General features: G+C 39.2%; 1 protein-coding gene across 1 annotated transcript in view; it reads right to left on the bottom strand.

The window, feature by feature from the left end:
• LOC128686373 (sodium-coupled monocarboxylate transporter 2) overlaps positions 1–11,699 on the bottom strand; it is a gene marked incomplete at its 5' end in the record, with an annotated part of 35,228 nt that extends 23,529 nt beyond the window's left edge. The window contains 5 exon segments of the mRNA XM_070081329.1: positions 102–196; positions 524–786; positions 5,508–5,598; positions 6,081–6,320; positions 11,559–11,699. Of these exon segments, the coding sequence (XP_069937430.1) occupies positions 102–196; positions 524–786; positions 5,508–5,598; positions 6,081–6,320; positions 11,559–11,699 (830 nt within the window).
• Positions 11,700–16,895: the final 5,196 nt, after the last annotated feature.

The raw sequence follows: 16,895 nt of genomic DNA, 5'->3' as shown, positions 1-16,895 counted from the left end.
TTGAATTTATACATTTATATTCCCTCTACTCCTATAGCGTTTGGTAGTTAGTGTAGTTGGTATATGCATGCAGTGAATCACCATACATATGACGACCTTACCTGTGACAATGGTGACAATGACAGCCACCACTATACAGAAGAGTGTCCCCCACAGCGAGTTGAGGCAGTAGGAGAGGCCATACAGAGGATGGATCCTGCAACGCAAGTGACACAAGTTCAAGCACTAAACATATTCTTTTAACATGGTCATTCCCAACTATTTCCCCAAAACAACTAATATACAATCTTCATTTTCAACAATCTGCTAATTTCAACACTGATGATTCTGACAGGTAGAGGGCAGAAGTGTTGTGATCGTAATAGTAACATTACAGAGAAATATTAAAACTAATAACTGCGCTTAAATCTTTCAAAAATAACTGTTTTCTATTTTAATTGTTCTTAATGTGCTAAAAGATGCAACTGCGGAAAGTTTAATTTACTATATTAATTTAGTAATCTAAAATAACGAGGTAACTAACTTAGCGGTTGGAGGAACAGCTGTTGAAGAAACATCTGTTGAAGAAACAGTTGTTGAAGAAATAGCTGTTGAAGAAACAGCAGCTGTAGAAAAAACGGTTGAAGGAAGAGCTGTGAAGTTAAGAGGCACAGACATCGTAGTGTTGATGCCTGGAGGACACCCGTCTCGGGACAATCTCAGGAACTTCGCCTTAGGTTCCATGAGCTGACCAGTGACGATGCAGATGTTGATAATGATTGATACAACAAAACCGGCTGAGGCTCCCTGAAAAAGGATTTATAATTGGTGCAAGTGACCTTTGTTGTTTCAGTATATGATGAGCCATAATGGTTAAGAACAGAAGCTCCAGAATTCATCACACATAGTAATACTGCCTAAGTTAATAAGTTATGACTTTTTCTCAAGACTTAAAGAGGGGAATGTACCAGTCAACTTGATATCTGTCCTATTTGTGATCTTTATATATCTAAAAAAAAAAAAAATATATGAATGGACCTTCATGTTAAGTAAGCTGTTTGTAGTAATTATGGTCATGTGAAAAATATTGACAAAATAATTAATAATCATTATTCCATCGTATTTCACTAGAGATACAGTTATTCCTGTTATTTTTATTTAGAATAATTCATCTACTTAATGCTTTTCAATGTTAGATTATATTTACGTCCTAATCGGTTGATTAAAAAATTATTAGAATTTGTTTAAGCTTACACTACACATTAATTGTATAGTAGTCATGTTCAGTGTTATTTAATTTTAGTTTTCCCTAAACGAAACAGATTCTCATTAAACTAGTGAGCACAAATATTATTTAAAGTCGAGTTTTCCCCTCAGGGAAGGTTCCTTGATGTTGGTGAGGGGCTCTTGATTTAGGGAATTGGATCTGTGTTCCAGTTCCCCGAATTAAGCCTGAATGCCTTCCACATCCTCCCCCCCAGGCGCTGTATAATCCTACGGGTTTAGCGCTTACCCTTGATTATAATAATAATAATAAAGTCGAGTTTTAAGACTGGGAGACGTGGCGTTACTTTCACAGAGGAAGCTGATCTGAGCCTAGTCGAGAACAATACCTCAGTAATATTGCTTCAAGTTGGTTGTTGGTTCCGGCTCTTTAACCTGGCACTTTCTCAACGACTGTGGACACTCCTCTCCAACGCTATTCTTCACCTGTCCCATCTTCCCAGCTCACCTCACACGGGGTTTAACCTAAACTTTCTTGTCTTGTGGCCGAGAGCTATCATGTGGATTTTTTTTTCCTAAATTTCGGGAAATCGTAATGTATAATTTTGATTGATGTAAATGAGCATAAAAATGGTGTTGATTTGACACTTGGAAAATCTGCGCCTGCACGGAGAGGAGACGAAGTTAGTTTAATATCTTAATTATGCACCCCATATCCATAATATTTTGCCATTTCTTGAACATTTCTTAGTGAGTTGTCTCTAAATTCATTAATTTTATCGCACTCCAGTACATAATGATGTAGGGTGTGACAATAGTTCACCTGGCAAAGTTTACATTTCGTTTGGTCTACATCTGGTGGTGGTGATTTAACCTGCCATAGATACTTGTAACCCAGCCGGAGCTGGGCAGTAGTGACATCCAAGAGTCTGCTTATCTTGTTGGATGCATCTAGACATGTGGCTCCTCCTGCATGATGGAATAATGATAGATGGACTGACTTATGTCAATCTTCCTAAGTCTTAAGTCAATAAAGTTCTTTTCGTATAATTGTTCTCAAACTGCTAATTGACAATCCAAGATTGTAATCTACTCCCTCTTTGAAAGCATACATCTTAGCCAATTCACCAGTTCTATCATGCATCTGAAGACCAATGTGAGATGGAATCCACAGCATGTGCACTTTGACTCCACTGTCCACAATCTTACCATACCTGTGTCTGGCTTCCGACACGAGCATTCCACAATTTATACTTAATGAGTTGAGAGCATTTATGGACGACAGAGAAATGTACCTCTGTAATCTTTTGACTACCGCCCACACGTTGGGTATGGGGGGGGGCATAATAAAGATATTAAACTAAGTAACTGTGGGCGGTAGTCAAAAGATTACAGAGGTACATAATGGGTCCAGGGACTGGGCCTCAAAGTTTTGATATCTGAACAAATTACAAAAATAACACTGGTCTGCATGATTTTTTTTTATTGACTATGGCATCTTTTTTGGTATATATATGGAAAATAGTGATTCATTGTGCTTTTTATTCATCTCTATCACAACAGGTTGTCAAGTTATACGGAAATGTTACTTTTATCTTTTCGTATAACACAAGTAAATGAGAAAGTGGTATATTATCAATTAAAATGTTTACCTTATATTGACTTCAATGTTAAATCTAATATATTTTTCTTTTTTTTTCAGATTATTAATGTCTAGAGGCTGCAGAAATTCACCAGACATATTTTGTTATGTCTGCGGGCAATTCACACCTTCAGATTCCCGGAACAACATTACTTACTCCTTTATTGAAGCGCTGCTACTTTGCTAATTTTGACCATGGCAAACCATTTGCACTACACAAAGGTTGCAAGAGTTGCATCAGCAAGTTCCAAATGCGCTCCATTGAAAAACTGACGTATCCTTTGGAGTACCGATGGTACCAATGGTATGGCGGGAGGAGATGAACCATCATAATGACTACTACTTTTGTATGACTAAAGTAGCTGGATTCAACAAGAAGTTCTAAAGATCGCATAATATACCCAAATATTCCTTCAGCAATAAGGCCTGTTCCTCACTCTGAAGATATTCCTGCACCTGTGCCACCTGAGACATGGCAAATTTCATCAGTCTGATACCATTGATTCTAAGGAGATGGACGTAGACTATGAACCACCAACAAATGACGATCCCAAACCCTTCAACCAAGTTGAGCTCAATGACTTGGTGAGAGACCTTAACTTTCCAAAAGAAAGTGTACAGTTACTTGGCTCCTGGAGCAACATTTGCTTGGTACCGTCATCGTGAAGCGGAATTCACTCATTTCTTTGACAAAAGAGGAATCTTTAGTTTTCTGTTCAAAATTTCTGGCCTTATTGAACACATGGGGATGTCATACAAAGCAGATGTGCTTTTCCATGATTGCTTGCCTAATTTTAATAAATTGACAATTGATTAAAAATTCACATTTTTTATCATTAATTTGTATTTTATTCAAAATCCTTACATGATAGAGCAAAATAGTTTAGATATTTACAATCAGCAGCCCAAGAATATGTAAGATGGCAACCATGAATAAAAATAGAAATTAAAAAAATTCCAAATGCAGACCAGTGAAATGAACTCTAGGTAGATCTGGTCACAGTCATGGCAATTTACAAAGGTAATGAACCATCTACACTCCTATACATGGTTACAATCATAAACAAATTAAAAGCAATGAACCACTGACACGTCCACACAAGGTCACACACCCACATCAGAGCGCATGCACACACACACACACATAGTAATTTTCAAGGCATAATCAGCTCGAACCAGGATCCTGCAGGAGAAAGCACAACTGAAGGACAAACCAGAGTACCGGAGTACCGGAGTACCGGAGTACCGGAGAGTGTACCTCGATTGCGACAGAACACAAGAAGGAAGGACAATACTGAAAGAGAGGGTACAAAGACAGTACAAAGAGGGTACAAAATTAAGTCCTTGCTGAAATTTTCTTTTATACGTTTAAAGATATATTTTTTTCATTAATGTTAATGTAAAAATTTTTAATTTTGCACCAGAAGAATCTTAGAAAACTTACCTAACCTTATTATAACAAAAACAATTTATTTTAGCCTAACCCAACTAAATATATTTTAGATTTGTTTACAGTAATTTAATACTAAAAAAACACAGTGAAATATATTTTTTTAGTTAGGTTCAGAATGATTTTGACGAAATTATTGCATACACAAATTTTCACTTGTCCTATATGGCAAGATGAGCGTTGCTATTTAAGCCGAGATCGCAAGTTCTGCCTATTCGGCAAGACATATATATATATATATATATACATATATATATATATATATATATATATATATATATATATATATATATATATATATATATATATATATACTGTATATATATACACATCCAAGAACAAATTAATAAGTAAATATTGTTTACAAGTATTTGTTTATTTATTAAATTATATATAAGCTTTGCTTCCTGTGGCCTATCAAGTTTTTCCTGAGATAAACTTAAGGAACATTTGTTAATAATATCATGCAAGAATTTTTTTGGCCAGTTTCATCTCCGACTTCGTTTACATATTCTTAGTTTGAATACATCAAAATGTAATTGAAGATTGTGTTAAAACGAGGAATATCTTTACTCTTGTGTTGGCACAGACATATTCAAGTTTTCTACAGTTAATACAAATAAACAGATGAAATCTGGTAGGTAAGACACATAGGCAACAGTTAGGCAACTTTATTCCGAAACGTTTCGCCTACACAGTAGGCTTCTTCAGTCGAGTACAGAAAGTAGGCAGGAGCAGTAGAGATGTGAAGACGATGTAATCAGTCCATCACCCTTGAAGTCGTAGATTTGAGGTTGTCAGTCCCTCAGCCTGGAGAAGTTCTGTTCCAAAGTCTGGAACTATCTGAAGATCAAGCGACAGTGTTGAGACTTAAATACTGTCGGAAGGAGAGGTGCAGAGTAGTAGTAGTGAGAATGTAGCCACTGAGAGGTCACGTCCCTCTCAGATCAAACAATTCTCACTTGAAAAAGTTGTCCAAGGTGTTTTCTCTTCTGTACCAAGATGCCATTGTGTTGCAGTGTCTGACAGAGTGAATATCAAAATGGTATATAATACCGACAGGTTGGTAGGTAAGACACACAGTAGGTTGTCAGTCCCTCAGCCTGGAGAAGTTCTGTTCTAAAGTTCCAGATTTTGGAACAGAACTCAAAATCTACTTCAAGGGTGATGGACTGATTACATCGTCTTCCCATCTCTACTGCTCTTGCCTACTTTCTGTACTCGACTGAAGAAGCCTACTGTGTAGGCGAAACATTTCGGAATAAAGTTGCCTAAATGTTGCCTATGTGTCTTATCTACCAACCTGTCGGTATTGTATACCATTTGATTATCAACTAAAGCAATGACGGAAGGAAAGTGACAGTAACTAATCAGGTGCTAAAACTTAAGGAAGGGAAATGATCACGAAGTACTATAAGAAAGACTGGGAAGAGCCCAGTATAAGATTTCAAGACTCGTCGATAAAAATAAACAAACCAGTTCTTTGGCAGCAGGACTAAATTTGACCCTTTAGTTATCTGTGAATATTTCATACAGTTTATCAACATCAACTGTTTTATTGTGATCCGTTTGATTCATGAAGGATTATTTCTAGAAGCTAGATTTAAAAAAAATAGATATATAAATAATTAAATGGATCATAAAAAGCTTTGTTTAGTGAACTAAAACGCTTTTACCAATAACAGTTCTTAGCTGACACCCTCTTACAAATGGCTGTACAGCAAAAGTAGCTGGAATATGGTATTAGACATTACCATCTGTTTCATCTGCTAAGTTATAAGAAACTTGAGTTTTGAGGCATACCTGAGGACGGCGGCATAGATGGCTGCTACGAAGAGGCCTGACAGACCAGGGATCTCTGTAAGAACTCTTAGGACATACGCTATGACCACGATAGATGGGTCTGAGATTGTGCCTGAGGCGGTGATAGGGTCGCAGTCCTTGAAGTGAGCGTACATAACTAGCCCGGAAAGGTGGATCAATGCTCGCAGGAACACCATTCCCATAGCAGCATAGTATAATACCCTGTGTAAGACACAACCACATCAATAACTATAGGAACCACTAACAGAAGCACATGGTATATCAAGTTTAATAGAAAAGAGGTCTGAAATAGATCTGTAAAACTAGAAGTATTATGGTTTCTACGCGATCCTAAAAAAGATATCTCCGTATTCCATAACCTCAGTCCCCTGCGCCTCAGTTCACGGTAGAACAAGTTCATAATGCGGCTAAGTAATATCCAGATTTCTTCAATAAAAATAGTAAATTAGGACATCTAATTTAGATTTCTGACGGTTATCGAAGACACCACTATCTTAAAATACACAAAGACATTAAGCCGCCTGAAGCCGCTCAGATGTTGCGTTATCAAGGAATCAGCATGGAAGGGCTGAAGTTAATCAGATGTGACACTCAGAAACTATCTCACGAGAAGCAGTATTTCAATTTTTCACAAAAAAGCAAATTGGAATCTACATGGGCCAAAATCAGTCCAAACTTTTTATTAAGAAGCTAAGTTCCATGTAACCTTAGTGTATATGTGGAAACTTACTGGGAGACCAATTAACTTCCACAGAGTAAACAGTAAATAAGCAGTATGAGCCCTTAACATCTACACACACACACACACACACACACAAGGAGGTAGGGACTGTACATATTAATTTATTTATTTATTAATTTGAACATGATACAGAGAAGTACAAAAGAATACAGTTAAATGCAGCATGCCAAAGCCACTTGAATGCATAGCATTACGGGCAGGCTTAAAATTAACTTAAGATTAACTAAGCAATGAAGTATTCAGTGGTAAAACATTATTGTAAACAGATAACAATTAAGCACAAATGAGTATTACAAAAACAGGTCATATGGTTGCATGCATTGCTGTACAATCAGTATTTATTTATTTATTTATTTATTTAATTTGAACATGATACAGAGAAGTACAAGGAATACAATTTTTAAAGTGTAACATGCCAAAGCCCTTTGATGCAGAGCATTATGGGCAGCTTAAAATTAACTTAAGATTAACTAAGCAATGATATATTCAGTGGTATAAAAATTATTGTAAAACAGTTAACAATTTAATACAAATGAGTATTACAAAGACAGGTCATATGGTCATTACTGTGTTGCTGTGTAATCACTAGAATGGAGTATTATGTTAGGTAATGAAGTTAAATTGTAACAAAGTTTGATTGGGTCACAGGTTGACATTTATGAGATACAATAATGAGACATATATAAGATATAATTTATGAGATACAATTATTCAGTATTTATTTAGTTGTGGGTGAGTAAGTGATTTTTGAGAAGAGACTTGAATTTATAAACAGACAGTGTTTCTTTTATATTCACAGGTAATGAATTCCAGATTTTAGGGCCTTTTATGTGCATTGAGTTTTTGCATAGCGTGAGATGGACACGAGGAACATCAAAGAGTGATCTGTGCCTTGTGTTATAGTCATGTGTTCTGTTGAGGTTGGTAAGGAGATGTTTGAGGGGAAGGTTTATGTCAGAGTTAAGTGTTCTATGTATGTTGAAGGTGCAGTAATAAGTATGGATGTTTTGTATTGTGAGTAGGTTTAGAGTTTTGAATATTGGTGGAGTGTGCTGCCTGTAGTGGGAATTTGTTATCATTCTGACTACAGCCTTTTGTTGGGTAATTAATGGTCTGAGATGGTTTATTGTTGTTGAGCCCCATGCACAAATTCCATAGGTGAGATAGGGGTAAATAAGTGAGTGATATAGGGCCAGGAGGGCTGACTGTGGAACATAGTACCGTATCTTCGATAGTATGCCTACGGTCTTGGAAATTTTTTTGGAAATTTGTTGTATATGTGTTTGAAATTTGAGTCTATTATCAAGGTGGATTCCTAGGAATTTTCCTTCTGTGAGTTTTGTGATAGGTGATCCATTTATCATTATGTTAAGAGACACATCACGCATCAAGGAAGGTTTAGATAGGTTTACACAGTTAGTTACTAATATTAGAATTTGAGAAGTAACCTTAGATGTTAATATTGTAGCCTTAGGACCTTTACATAGGTAGGCTTAGGCTTTTAATATAGGTGAATATTAGGTTATATTAGCTAAGGAGAAATGATAACCCCATGCTCGAACGGAGGCGGGAGTGACAGAGACGCCAGCAGCCAGCAGCTGGTGTGAAGCAGCTCGGAGCACCCGCGTGTCTTCATATACTTGCCTGTGGAATGCAAAATCATAGAGGCTTTCCGAAGTACCGTGGAAATTTGTCTCTTCCCAGGCGCACCCCAGGCGCACTCTCAGCATTAGTTGGCCAATGATATTATGGGGAAACGTGGCTCACGAAACCGTAATGGCACGATTGCAAACAAGCCATACCACAGGCGGGATTGAACCCGCGGCCAGAGAGTCTCAAAACTCCAGACCGTTGCGTTAGCCACTGGACCAGCTAGCTACTATAAGATTCGCCCAACTAGGTATATTTCTACACCATAGGAAGGTTAGCTTAGTCATGTTGACGGCATTGAGAGGACTTGAGCTAGAGTTTGTCACGGCCACGCTAGCTGGAGATTCGTCTGTAAAAACTTGCATTTGTGGTCACAGTGGTGCCTATGCTAACCTTCCTATGGTGTAGAAATATACCTAGTTGGACGAATCTTATTGTGGCTAGCTGGTCCAGTGGCTAACGCGACGGTCTGGAGTTTTGAGACTCTCTGACCGCGGGTTCAATCCCGCCCGTGGTATGGTTTGGGAAACGTGGGTTTTAGTCGATCTGTGGGGTCTTGAGCAGACGGACACCCGAAGACCAAAATAAATCCTTCACTGCACGTGGTGTCCTGAGGGTGAGGGACCAGAGGACTCTACACCGCCAAGCGATTTAGTCCTCCTTCATTCGTGCATGTAGTTAGGAATTTCTTGCAAGATCAGTTGCATATGGAAACGTATGTATTTCTGATCAGAGGAGATATTCTCCAATTATTTCACAAATTAATTTGATTTATAAAATTAGCACACAACCTAACATCAAGAGATTGTTTCCTCTGAAGAAAATACGGCACCAAAAGTTTAAAGCTGATCAGAAGATGCGTCAGTCGTTGAAGATTGATGCCGTTAACAAGTGTTATGTTTTAACCAGGAAAGTACGAAATTCGTAAGGGTCATATAGCACCTGTGGAAAGGAAGGCATTCAAATTCTATCAAGTGATGAGAAGATCAGTTCAGTTCACTGGATCAAGAGCTCAACAGCATAAAGGCAAAATAATGCAATTATGTAAAATAATACTACATCCTTTCGAGATTAAAAATAACAAAATCACATCAACACACTCCATTAAATATATAAACCATTACCAAGAAGGATACACGAGTGTTGCAGTTTTGAAGGCGATCAGAGGAGCTCGTCTCTACCTACCTTATAGAAACAAAATTTGGGAATGATTTATGTAGCATTGTGCATAGGTTACTCAACGTATGCAGACACGTGAATCTGGATTAAGATACATTACACACGTGTTGAAAATTTAAACCTGATCGAATAAGGTGTTCATAAGTTACAGAAAAAAATTTGCGAGAAAGTAAACGAAAATGTTGCTGAGAATGTTCCCAAAAATAGGAAAGTCTGCCCTTGTTCAACTTGAAAATACAATAATACAGTAATATTTCTAAATAGCACCTACTAAAATTAAACTCATCCTTCCTGTACAATGTTTCATCAATAATATTTTGAACATTAAAATGGTATAAAATACCGACAGGTTGTTAGGTAAGACACATACGCAACAGTTAGGTATCTTTATTATGAAACGTTTCGCCTACACAGTAGGCTTCTTCAGTCAAGTACAGAAAAGTTGATAGAAGCAGAAGATACTTGAAAACGATGTAATCAGTCCATCACCCTTAAAGTTTTGAGGTGGTCAGTCCCTCAGTCTGGAGAAGAGCATTGTTTCATACTATGGAACAATGCTCTTCTCCAGACTGAGGGACTGACCACCTCAAAACTTTAAGGGTGATGGACTGATTACATCGTTTTCAAGTATCTTCTGCTTCTATCAACTTTTCTGTACTTGACTGAAGAAGCCTACTGTGTAGGCGAAACGTTTCATAATAAAGATACCTAACTGTTGCATATGTGTCTTACCTAACAATAATATTTTGAAAGCAATCAAAAGAAACAGTCTTTAGTTATTGAAAAAAAAAATTAATATTACTACTTAATAATAATCTTTATTTCTACATGTACAACGTAAACAAACCTAGCTGACCTCAATGACATCTGTAGAGAAAGCCCAATGTTATGCAGAGCATTTCGGGCAATTTAGGTCAATTTTGCCCCCAGAATGCGACCCACACCAGTCGACTAACACCCAGGTACCTATTTTATTGATAGGTAAACTGGGACAGCAGGTGTCTAACTTAAGGAAACACGTCCTAATGTTTCCACCCGTACCGGGGATCAAACCACGGACCTCAGTGTGAGAGATGAGTACACTAGCAACAGTGGTGGAAATTTGAAGCCGATAAGATGGGTCATTCTTCAGTTACAGCATGGAGTCCAGCGATTCCAAGTTTTTTATTTTTACTGTTTGCGTCACGCAAACGAAACTTGATATGTACTCCTTGCTCTAGGATACACCAGTCATTCAGTACTGAAGCCGTTCGGAAGAGGTAAACTGAAACTGATTTAACGTGGTTTAATAGGAATAAAAATTTCACACTACGCTTAAAATGGTGAAATCTGCTCCTACACTATTGAATTCCGCCCTGGGAATGGGTTCAGTAACTTCGGTCATAGGACACGTGACCATGCTAGTTGTTCCAAGAATTTGGGTCTCGTTACCGTATATAAGTGGGAACATCTGAAGGCAAGGGAATGAGGCGTTCTCGAGTTATATGCTAGACTGGGGGAAGATCATCCCCCCCCAAAAAAAAAAAATCAAGCAACCTCTTAAAGGTCCTTTTTCAGGGATACCTAATTATTCCAACACAAGCACACCCGATACAATTATTCTCACTTGTAAATTATGTTCTTGAATATAAAATAATAAAAAAATATAAGATGTGATGACGCCACTTTTGTGGCGTCTTAACATCTCTATCACAAGTGACGACTGTAAACTGAAACTGAAGTAATTCATAAGAAGTACTAAAATAAAATTACTCAATTATTAGTTGAATGCAGGAATAATATCCAGGAGGCAATATAAAGATGAGACACCAGGAGCATAGCTCTGATCTTGTATGTATTACAAACAGAAAATCACAGTAAGTACCTACCATTGTGCCTGTTTGATAGATCCCGTGCTGAAGTAGCGTTGTGTCTGGCTCTGGTTGACACCGTAGGTACCCAGGGTGAAGAAGAAGCCTAAGACGATACAAAGCCAGAAGCTGTGACGCTGGTATGGGTTCAAGTCAAAGCTGCCGGCAACAATACTCGTTGGTCTCACTCGCTTCCAAAGAAGAACTCAACTCCACTCAGTAAAATTGAAACATTAGTGCTTTATTTTTAAAATATAATACATTTACTACCACTATTACTACTACAGCTACTATGAGCAGTCGCGAAATGCATTGTACAGTGATAATATTTTATTTTCCATAGGTATATATAATATGTATGTATGTGTGTGTGTGTTAGTTACCATTTTGTCCTAGGAACATGTCGATTCGACACTAGGCCTGTGTGTGTGTATGTGTGTGTGTGTGTGTGTGTGTGTGTGTGTGTGTGTGTGTGTGTGTGTGTGTGTGTGTGTGTGTGTTGTGTGTGTGTGTGTGTGTGTGTGTGTGTGTGTGTGTGAGTGTTTGTACTGTACTGCACATTAGTTTATTGACTGACTACTGCTGCTGCTGCTAATGATGATAATAATAATAATAATAATTATTAAGTCTTCATGAAATGTCAGCGTGTCTCGTTGTGCTCCGGGTTATCTCGTGTTTTCACGGTCGCTCTTACGTGCTAGAACTTTAATTGGTGTCATCAATCCTATACGATACATCCCTCTAGCGCCTGGAACCAATCTTGGGCGGAAAACATTATATACTGAGTCAAAAAAGGAGAATTAGTGTGCACTACCTAGCAGAGTTTACTGCCAGAGGGGAATCATAGGCCTGTGTCCCGTGTGGAAAAAAAAATAATAATTGAACTTTTCGTGTCAGAGGAAAGAAAGTCTCTCTGATAACATTGAGTATACATAGTGTATAGTGTATACTACAGTGGCTCCCTAGTATATTGATGATAAAGGCTAAAGTGCCATTTGAAAACAGGTGAATTTGTAAATGAAGTGATAAGCCTATAGAGGCAGGTGCCAGAAGTCGCCAGAAACTTACCACAGGTCAGCTGTTTTTAATAATCTTCCTGGCTTGCTAGTGTACTCGCATATAATCTAGTGATACCAGTGAATAGCAGAATACAGTGTTGTAGTAGCAACTAACCAGTATTATAATGGTACTTAGTGGAGTGGAGTGACTTTCATTAGTTTCTTTTTCTTGAAATACGAGACGTTACTGTGAATTTCATATAACCTGTAGTTACCAGCGGTCGCAATATACACAACGAGAAGCAATTATTACTACAGAAAAAGCGTCCTTCCTCCAAAATTTGCACCAGTCAACTATAGTGATAATATAGCATTTATTGTGGTGGAGACGGAAAAACAAAAATAGAAAAGCCAGATACAGCGATTGATAAACAAAGAGGTCGACCGTACGTCATTGTAGGAGCTGCCAGATATCACCGGCTCTTCAACACGCAAGTTATACTTTTGTATCAGTCAAATCACATATTACTCGGGTAGATAATTTCCAGTAGATCCTTCATGTGTTAGCTCAAATCACCGACCAGTATGTTTTAAATAAGTGACCCACTGATCAGAGCAGATCGACTGGTCCGAACCCTTGAACCCTTGACTGGTCCGAACCCTTGACTGGTCCGAACCCGGGACTGGTTTCAAACAGTTTCGTTGGACAATAAAGCAGACTGTAAACGGATGGGTTTGTAGGCGCCCTTATAAACACAAACATTAAAAATCAGGAACGTGACGGTAAGCTGTCCAATATACAAAAAGAGTTAGAAACAGAAATACAAATAGCTAGAGCTTCATTTAAGGTTATTAATATAATATTCAAGAGGTTGCTAGTAGAATTGCAGTAAATCAACCATTCAAATCATTATGAAGCTGTGTGTAGTCTGTGGTCAGTCAAACAAACGGGCTTCCACATGGATAAATTGTCATTTTTGTGGAAATTGGTGTCACGCTCCTTGTGCAGATATCCCAGAACTAGCTACAAGCAGTATTAAAACAGAGAAGTGTTTTTGGGTATGCCCAAATGAGGAAAATCTGTGGACTAAAATCACAAGGGTATTAAAAGAGGATAACATCAAAGCTGCTTTCATAGAAAACCTGGAAGCTTTCTACAACAGATGGGAACATAAAAAGTCTGGGCTGAATGGTACTGCCCTTGATACTGGCCATGTAGTCACAAACTGTAAGGCTGGAGGTGATGTCCTGGTAGTCAGTAAATGTGGGGCTGATAGTGCTGTCCTGGGAGACAGTAATGGTGAAGCTGGAGGTGCTGTCCTGGGAGACAGAAATGGTGAAGCTGGAGATACTGTCCTGGGAGACAGTAATGGTGAAGCTGGAGATTTTGTCCAGGTAGTCGGGAATTATACGCAGGAAGGAATACATATAAATGACCTCATAGGGGACAGGAGCCATAGTAGGGAAACAAGTGTAGTCAAAGATAAGATAAAACCAATATTGCAAACTAGAAATACCGCAGGAAATAGCAAACAAGAGGACTCCAATAGCAATAGTGAGGATAAATTACCAAAAACAACTGGTGGGAGCTCCATTGTTGGTGCTAGGGAGGATAGGAATAAGACAGGGAAACATGCACCAACAGGGAATACAGTCACAGAAACCCAAGGCAAACGGAAACCAAGCCTGTGCACATACTATGCACTTGGTATCTGCTGGCATGGGAAATCTGGAAAAACAGATGGGACATGCAACTATGACCACCCTAGAAAATGCCATGCCCATATGACAACAGGAAAATGCAAACTCCCTTCCTGTAAGCTTTTTCACCCTGAAATGTGTACCTCTTCAGTACAGGAAAGACTGTGCTATAACTTAAATTGCCAGGCATACCATCTAAAGGGGACAAAAAGATACAAAACATCCAGGCCATGGGAAAACCTGGGTAGCCACAGCCACTCAAGAGGGAGAGGTTTTTTAGTGCCAGGAAGGAAAAAAAACTGGCAGGAAATGGCAGAAATCGTACACCAAATCCAGTCATTCCTGGAGTGGAACCACAGTCGATGGCCTCCACTCCAAACCAACAGATACAGATACTAATGCCGGAAAAAAAATCCCCCCCCAGTACCAACAATACCACCAGTCCGATAACATTCTTCTTTGCAAATATACAGGGTCTAAAGCCAGCAACAAACAACAAAATACCTTTCATCCGTGGACTGCTTGCAGAGGCAAAGGCAATGTTCGCGGCTTTCACTGAGACCCACATAAAGGATCACTTGGACAACGAAATATGGATCCCAGGTTACAACCTATACAGATGTGACAGAGTGAACAGGCAAAAGGGGGGGGGGGGGGGGATGGCCTGTACATTGCAGAGTCACTTGTTTGCACAGAACTGCTTAATGCCTCAAATGACGTAGTGGAAGTTTTAGCAGTAAAGGTCGAGAACCAAAACCTAGTCATTGTGGTAGTCTACAAGCCTCCGGATGCAACATCCCAGCAATTCCAGGAACAGCTGTTAAAAATTGACCACTGTCTGGAAAATCTTCCAGCTCCTGCACCCAACATCTTGCTCCTGGGGGATTTCAACTTAAGGCACCTAAAATGGAGGAATATAGCAAATAATATTGTTGCAGTAATAACACCAGGAGGCAGCTCTGATGAAAACTCACACTCACACGAGCTTTTAAATCTCTGCACAAAATTCAATTTAAACCAGCAAATAATAGAGCCTACTAGACTGGAGAATACACTAGACCTCATCTTCACTAACAATGATGATCTGATAAGAAATGTCACCATATCAAAAACAATATACTCAGATCACAACATAATTGAGGTTCAGACATGTATGCGTGGAGCCCCAGACCGACAAAATGAGACTAGTCACGAGGGAGCATTCACCAAATTCAACTTCAATAACAAAAACATAAAGTGGGACCAAGTAAACCAAGTCCTAACCGATATAAGCTGGGAAGATATACTAAGCAACACAGACCCAAACTTATGCCTAGAACAGATTAACTCGGTGGCACTCGATGTATGCACAAGGCTTATTCCTCTAAGAAAAAGGAGGAGTAGATGTAAAATAGAAAGAGACAGGCGCTCCCTTTACAGGCGACGGAAAAGAATAACAGAGCGGCTAAAAGAGGTCAATATATCTGAAATGCGCAGGGAGACACTGGTCAGAGAAATAGCAAGCATCGAACTTAAGCTAAAAGAATCCTTTAGGAGTCAGGAATCGCGGGAAGAACTAAAAGCCATAAATGAAATCGAAAGAAACCCAAAGTATTTCTTCTCCTATGCCAAATCAAAATCGAGAACAACGTCCAGTATTGGGCCCCTACTTAAACAAGATGGGTCCTACACAGATGACAGCAAGGAAATGAGTGAGCTACTCAAGTCCCAATATGACTCAGTTTTTAGCAAGCCGCTAACCAGACTGAGAGTCGAAGATCAAAATGAATTTTTTATGAGAGAGCCACAAAATTTGATTAACACAAGCCTATCCGATGTTATCCTGACGCCAAATGACTTCGAACAGGCGATAAATGACATGCCCATGCACTCTGCCCCAGGGCCAGACTCATGGAACTCTGTGTTCATCAAGAACTGCAAGAAGCCCCTATCACGAGCCTTTTCCATCCTATGGAGAGGGAGCATGGACACGGGGGTCGTCCCTCAGTTACTAAAAACAACAGACATAGCCCCACTCCACAAAGGGGGCAGTAAAGCAACAGCAAAGAACTACAGACCAATAGCACTAACATCCCATATCATAAAAATCTTTGAAAGGGTCCTAAGAAGCAAGATCACCACCCATCTAGAAACCCATCAGTTACACAACCCAGGGCAACATGGGTTTAGAACAGGTCGGACCTGTCTGTCCTAAATGCACTTGAAGACAAAAAGAATGCAGATGTAATATATACAGGAGGGAGAGATACATGATTATATACACCTGGAAAATCCTAGAGGGACTAGTACCGAACTTGCACACGAAAATCACTCACTACGAAAGCAAAAGACTTGGCAGACGATGCACCATCCCCCCAATGAAAAGCAGGGGTGTCACTAGCACGTTAAGAGACCATACAATAAGTGTCAGGGGCCCGAGACTGTTCAACTGCCTCCCAGCACACATAAGGGGGATTACCAACAGACCCCTGGCAGTCTTCAAGCTGGCACTGGACAAGCACCTAAAGTCAGTTCCTGATCAGCCGGGCTGTGGCTCGTACGTTGGTTTGCGTGCAGCCAGCAGCAACAGCCTGGTTGATCAGGGGCTGATCCACCAGGAGGCCTGGTCACAGACCGGGCCGCGGGGGCGTTGACCCCCGAAACTCTCTCCAGGTAA

This window comes from Cherax quadricarinatus, unplaced genomic scaffold (assembly GCF_038502225.1).
Source record: "Cherax quadricarinatus isolate ZL_2023a unplaced genomic scaffold, ASM3850222v1 Contig2358, whole genome shotgun sequence".
In the NCBI taxonomy this organism is placed as follows: domain Eukaryota; kingdom Metazoa; phylum Arthropoda; class Malacostraca; order Decapoda; family Parastacidae; genus Cherax; species Cherax quadricarinatus.
The sequence above is the reverse complement of the archived record's forward strand: the minus strand, read 5'-3'. Positions and strand labels throughout refer to the sequence as shown.